The sequence below is a fragment of the Panthera onca genome, chromosome E1 (genome assembly GCF_046562875.1).
Source record: "Panthera onca isolate mPanOnc1 chromosome E1, mPanOnc1 haplotype 2, whole genome shotgun sequence".
Taxonomy (NCBI): Eukaryota; Metazoa; Chordata; class Mammalia; order Carnivora; family Felidae; genus Panthera; species Panthera onca.
In genome coordinates this window covers 53,237,978-53,243,775 of record NC_138352.1, presented here as the reverse complement: position 1 = coordinate 53,243,775, position 5,798 = coordinate 53,237,978, and the positions used below count along the sequence as shown (strand labels likewise).

At 56.0% G+C, this 5,798-nt stretch overlaps 1 protein-coding gene across 1 annotated transcript; it reads right to left on the bottom strand.

The window, feature by feature from the left end:
• Positions 1-410: 410 nt before the first annotated feature.
• On the bottom strand, positions 411-5,492 carry GIP (gastric inhibitory polypeptide). Its single transcript, XM_060647847.2, has 6 exons — positions 5,402-5,492; positions 4,681-4,783; positions 2,890-3,036; positions 2,187-2,279; positions 1,395-1,496; positions 411-526 (listed from the first exon to the last, which is right to left on the bottom strand). The coding sequence occupies exons 2-6, from the start codon at positions 4,764-4,766 to the stop codon at positions 517-519; spliced, it is 438 nt and encodes a 145-aa protein (XP_060503830.1). The 5' UTR covers positions 4,767-4,783; positions 5,402-5,492; the 3' UTR covers positions 411-516.
• Positions 5,493-5,798: the final 306 nt, after the last annotated feature.

Sequence of the window (5,798 nt, the reverse complement as noted above, 5' to 3'; positions counted from 1 at the left end):
CCACTCTATCTAGATGAGGCTGCTCCATTCTTTCTCATAGCACCCTACTCTTTCTTCACATGGCTTAGGATGTTAGGTGATTATTAATGTGTGTGTGTGTGTGTGTGCGCGCGCGCGCGCGTGTGTGTATGTGTGTTGAAGATTAAAGTCTGTCTCCATCCCGGGACTGCAAATTCCTCAAGGGCAAGGACTGTGCTCATTTCCTTGGCTGCCGTATTCCCAGTGGTGACCACAGTCCCTGCCAATGTTAGCTTTCCAATAAGTGTTTGTAGACTAAAGAGATGAATTATGGGTGCCGGTGGGAGCCATAGCTCCTTTGCATTGGGCGGCACACACACACAGAAGACCATTCCCTGGTAGCGCTCGATAGACGTTGGAATAAGTTTCGACCGTGGGCACAAGGATTCATTTCAGCTCAAACTTTATTGGTTTGGCTTCTCTCGGGGGCCCTGGGGTGCAGCTGAGGCCTGAGCAAGTGAAGGGCAGAGTCCGGACCTGAGCCGGGTTTGGTCTGAGTCACTGAAACCTGGGGAGAGTGGAAAGAGGAGGGGTAGTGGTTGGAGAGGGGGGTCATTATCCACTTAGAGTCGGCAAAGCAAATCCATCCTGGTGCTCAGCCATGGTTCAGCAGCTCCTACCTCCTAATTACCTTCTTAATTATAAGTCATCAAAGTAAGTCCAGAAAGCACCCACCTTCCTACGGAGAATTTCTCATACTCTTCTCCATTGTTCTGATCCCGCCCCCCTCCCCCTCTCCCTTCCTGCCCTCTACCGGAAGCCATCCCAGATTTGGTCCCCGGCTTGCCAGCATGGAAGCCTGAGATGTGTTTCGGTTTCCACGCCTCAGTGTTTGCGTCTTGAAATGAGTGTCCTTTAGGTAGGCGGATCTCTTCACGGCGGTGTTAGTCATCCCTTGCTTCTGGGACATAATAGATTAAAGGACTTCCTAGCTGGTGAGGTCGATTCAAGGACCACTGAGACCCACAAAGAGAGGAAACATGCCTCCAACTCTACCAGCGCCGTCACTGGGAAGGGGCCATGGGACAAGGGTACAGTGGGAAAGCCGAGAATAGGATGGGGTGGACGGGGAGGTGAGCGCAGCCTGTCACCTGGACGCAGTGGAGACAGAAGTTCAAGAAGGGATAATAGCCGCCAACATCACTGAACTCCTATTCCTCACAGGTTGCTCTCGGCTCTCTCCCTGGATTATCTCGCTTAAACCTGACAACAGTCCCATGGAGTGGTCTGAATAAGCCTTGATTTTCGTGAAAACACGGAGGTTCAGAGAGGCTTATGGGTTTGCTGGGGTGACGATCTGAACCCATGTGTGGCCCCGAAGCCCAAGCTTATGAGCGCTGTGTAGGATGCCCAAAGCCGCCGACCGCCGCCCCCACCTGAACCTGCAGATTTCCATCTGGTCCGCCATCCAAGCCAGCAGCTCTCGAATCAGTAAAACCTTTAGCAGATCTTCATCACTGGGGGTCTTGGGTAGGGAGCTGCCAAGAAGAAAGCCTTCGGCGGGCTTGGCCATTTTTTTTTTTTTAGCCTCGGCCCCACCCGGAGTGAGTAAATAGAGGGCCCGGGACTCCAAGGGGCAGCGGGGGTGGGGGGGAGGGAGTCAACACAGCTTCTCTCTCTCTCTCTCATCTCAGCTTTCAAAGCTCCACCCTGGTCTGCAGGCCAGGGGAATAGGGGGTCTTCAATACAGATGTCCCACCCACCCACCCAGAATGCCTTCCCCAAACCCGAGAGGTGATTTAGGGCACATTCACTCTCTAGAATGATCCGAAGCTTCCTCAGCTTTCTCGGAGAGGGGGCCACTGATGTCAAGGGACTGGCTTTGGAAGGGTCTCCATTCCTCAAACACGGCCTTCCTGAAGTTTGTCGGGGAGAAGCGGGGAAGCCAGATCCCTGAGGCCTCTGGCGCTGCCCCCTCTCCTTGCCTCTGTGACTCTGCATACTAGGTCATCAGGACTCTGGCCCCCAAACCCCTCCTTGGACCCCAGCCCCGATTTCTCCCAGGCTTCTCCCCTTAAGCTTGGGCTGGCCTCCGGGAACTCAGAGAAGACCCCTCTTTGAACTGAGAGTGGAAGGGGATGCTTATCTGGGGCCTTGCCCTGCTCCAGGGTCTGGGAGAGGGAACAATGAGGCCCTGCCCCCACTCCTTCCCTTGTGGGCTGACTCACCCCTGCTGCTCCCTCGCCGCCCCCTCCTTCCTGTTAGATTGATGGGCCAGCTCCAGGGCCCCGGCCTCCCTCTGGGTGATGTTGTGCTTCCAGCTGGTCAGGTAAAGATTAGGGGGTGGGTGGGGCTGGGGAGACTCCAGATGTCCCCCAGTCCCCAAGCGCTCCGACCTTTGGGGACCTTAACCCAAGTCGCAGAGGGGACTTCTTTGTTCAGCCGCCCCACTGCCTGTCTTCAGTTGCCAAAGAGCTTTTCGGCGTCTACCGTGCTGAGCAAACAGCGAGGGCAAGGGAGGGACTTGGCCAAGAGAAGAAGGACAAGGGCAGTGTATCCTATTTCCTAAGTCCGAAGTGACCCCCACCAAATCGTCATTGTCAGCAGCTCAGCGATCTCTGTCTTAGTCCCCAGCCCAGTGGAGATCCTCTGTGAGCCCCCCCCAACCCCCCCCCCCACCCCCTGCCCGCCATCTTCCCTGATCCTTCTCCTTAGAAGAAGACCGGAAAATTGCCTTAGTCCCATGCCAGACTGGGCTATCGCCTGAGCCCTGGTCAGGGCCACCATATTGTCCAGCTCCCCATCGGTGCCTAAGGGAAAGGCACAGCCTGGAGTTGAAGTACAGGCCCGCGTGGCACATGTGACGTCCGGTCTACACGAACGAAGGCACGGCCAGCCTGGGGCCAAGAGAGGGCTGGTGCATTGACTTACTCATTCTTCTTCCCCTTCTGGGCCAGCAGCCAGTTCACAAAGTCTTGTTGGCGGATCTTGTCCATAGCAATGCTGTAGTCACTGATGAAAGTCCCCTCGGCGTACCTGGGGCCTCGAGGTCGGGAGCCACTGACCCTAGTGTGGAGTCTGGGGGGGGCAGGGAGGGGAGACGAGAGAGAAAGCAGGACACCGTGGGAGGGGCAGGGGGCGAGGGGGACTCACGATGCGGGGACAAACGATCGATCGTCATTAATAGGAGGCTGATGTTTGAAAACAACCCTCCCCCCTTTCTTGGAAGTCAGTTTTTATGGAGACACCCTGTTGTCTAAGCATCAAGCCCCTGGGACTCTGTCCTCAGCCCAAGGGCCCACTGCATCCTTAGTGGGTGTGGCTGTCGCTTCTGGGCAGAGAGGGATCAGGGGTCCCCCTGATTTCAGGGGACTGATCTCAGGTCCCTCCTTTACTCCTCTTGCCTGGCCCAACCCCATTCAAGTCTTTGTTCTTGATCCATACCAACAGTAGTGAGCCCTCACGTAACGGCACTTACTGTGTTCCAGATCCTCTATAAGCCCTTTACTGCATAAACTCATGTGACCCTGATAACACCCCTACAAGGTAGACACCATATTTTTAAAAACATTTTTTTTTTTAACGCTTATTCATTTTTTTGAGAGACAGAGAGAGACAGAGCGTGAGTGAGGGAGGAGAAGAGACAGAGGGAGACACAGAATCCGAAGCAGGCTCCGGGCTCTGAGCTGTCAGCACAGAGCCCGACGCGGGGCTCGAACTCACGGACCGTGAGATCGTGACCTGAGCCGAAGTCGGACGCTCAACCGACTGAGCCACCCAGGTGCCCCCAGACACCATATTTTTTTGTGTATTTATTTATTTTGAGAGGGAGAGAGAGAGAGAGAGAGAGGAAGAGAGAATCCCAAGCAGGTGCCAAGTGTGGAGCCTGATGCGGGGCCTGAACCCACGAACCATGAGATCACGGCCTGAGCCGCAGTTGGACATTTAACCCCCTGAGCCACCCAGGCGCCCCAGGTAGACGCTCTTTCTATCCCTTTTTGGGAACGAGGAAACCGAGGTGCAGCGAGATTGATGTAGCACACACAGAGCAGGGGGCAGATCTAGGATCTACCCTCGGGCAGTCTGAGCCCAAGTTCCCAGCTTCTATGTGACGGCCCCTGTCCTCGTCCACATGTGACGTGGCTGATTTGTGGGGAAGACGGCTAGTCCTTGCCTCCGACAAGGCCCAGCTCTTTGCTCAGACAAGTCCCTCCTGGTCCTCTAGAGCACAGAGGCCCCGTGCTCCACGGGCTCAGAACATTCTGCCTTTCCTCGCGGTGCTCTCGGGACAGCCTGCAACTCGCCTAGGTGTTTCTTTGTCCCCCACCTTGGGCCTGTACGTTCCGCGAGGCATTTGTGGACCACTCGGCACGTTTATGTCCTGTGGGTGGCGCCCAGGAGGCCTTCTCTACAGTTTGACCGAAGAATGAACATACGCGAACGCTGAAGGCTTTCGCTAGGAAGGGAGGCGCCGTCCTCTAGTTCAGACACTGAGCCACTGAGGAAGTCCTTCCAGAGATCTAACCGCAGTCTCTCTTGTGGCAATGGGAGCTCGGAATAAATACCCTCTGGTTCTGTCCTCAGTTGGCGCACACACACTGCTGGCAGGTTGTCCCTCCAGTTCTTCCCTCTTGGCCTGGGATTCCTCCCTTTCTCATCCCCTCCGCCCCCTCAAAACCAGAACCCGGCCATCCTCTGCGACCTCCTCCCCTGCACCCCTACCTAGAGTGACCCTCCCCTTTCTCTGCCAGCACCGCGGCCAGGAGCAGGGACCCCAGCAGCAGATTGAAGATCTTCGTGGCTCCCATCTTCCAAGGGTTATTTCCTGAGCGAAGAGACAAAAGGGGATCGGGATGAGGGAAGCACCGTGCTCAGGGACAGCCGGTGTGGCCGGCCGCGTCCCACTGACGCCTCAGAGCGTTGTGCGGGTTCTGAAAGCTGGGGACACTGAGCTCTGGGGATCAGGGCTTTTCTGGGAGGCTGGAGCCACGCCTTGGGGAGCGGCAGGGGCTCTCAGATCGGCCGTCACCTAAACCATCACAGAACCTCTTGCCCCGAGTGAAAGCCACCAGCAGGACCGGACCGTCTCATCCTCTCCTTCTCGAGCTTCACTGTTTCTACCCAGGGTCCCCCTGCAGGAAGACGAGCCCAGACATCTCTAGGTCTGGCTTGGGTTTCTCGGGGCTTGGGAGGAAGGTTCATTACTGCTTTTCACCCCTTTTCAAGACGCCCCCCCACCCCCGGATGAAATGGGGTCAGTCCTCCTGCGCCCTCCTGCCTTGGCCACCTGGGTGTTACAGGAATCGTGAGAACCGCCGCCTTATTTCTCATGTAGAGGAAAAGAAAGAGAGGTGCAGGGGTGACGGTGCTGAGCATTAATGGGTGCCAAGATCCACTGCCCCTCCAGTATCCCGTCCGTTCCCTGTCCCAGCTGCTCTCTTACCTGGCTTCCTTTCCAGCTCTTCCTTAGATCGAGGACAGGGCAGGGATTTCTTCCTCCCACCTTCTGGACCTTTGGAGCCTCTCTCAAGAGAGTCGGCGGTAGCTCCTTTATATCCAGGCATCGCACACCTGCTGATTAGCCTAAAAGCATCTTATCTCAAAAAATTAAGTCCGCAGCTCCTGCCACATTAAGTCCATTTTACGCGTAATAAAGTTGCCCTTTCCACCTGAACTGTGCTAATCGATGATTAACATTTGGGTATCTCCAGCTGCCTCAGAAGGCAGGCTACCTTAAGGGTCCCCTTTCTTCTCCCCCCGCCCCCACTTCTGGGCAGGGGGCCCTGTATTCTTCCCGCCCCACTTCCTTTACAGGTGCTCTCAGAAAGGATGCCCTGGGT

What these genes read in the sequence shown, in the direction of transcription:
- GIP (XM_060647847.2), bottom strand. Translation starts at nt 4,766, where the DNA reads ATGGGAGCCACGAAGATCTTCAATCTGCTGCTGGGGTCCCTGCTCCTG. An exon ending in AAAGGGGAGGGTCACTCTAG is followed by an intron (nt 3,037 to 4,680) that starts GTAGGGGTGCAG and finishes TGCCCCCCCCAG; the next exon opens with ACTCCACACTAGGGTCAGTG. An exon ending in GCGGCGAGGGAGCAGCAGGG is followed by an intron (nt 1,497 to 2,186) that starts GTGAGTCAGCCC and finishes TCTTCTTGGCAG; the next exon opens with CTCCCTACCCAAGACCCCCA.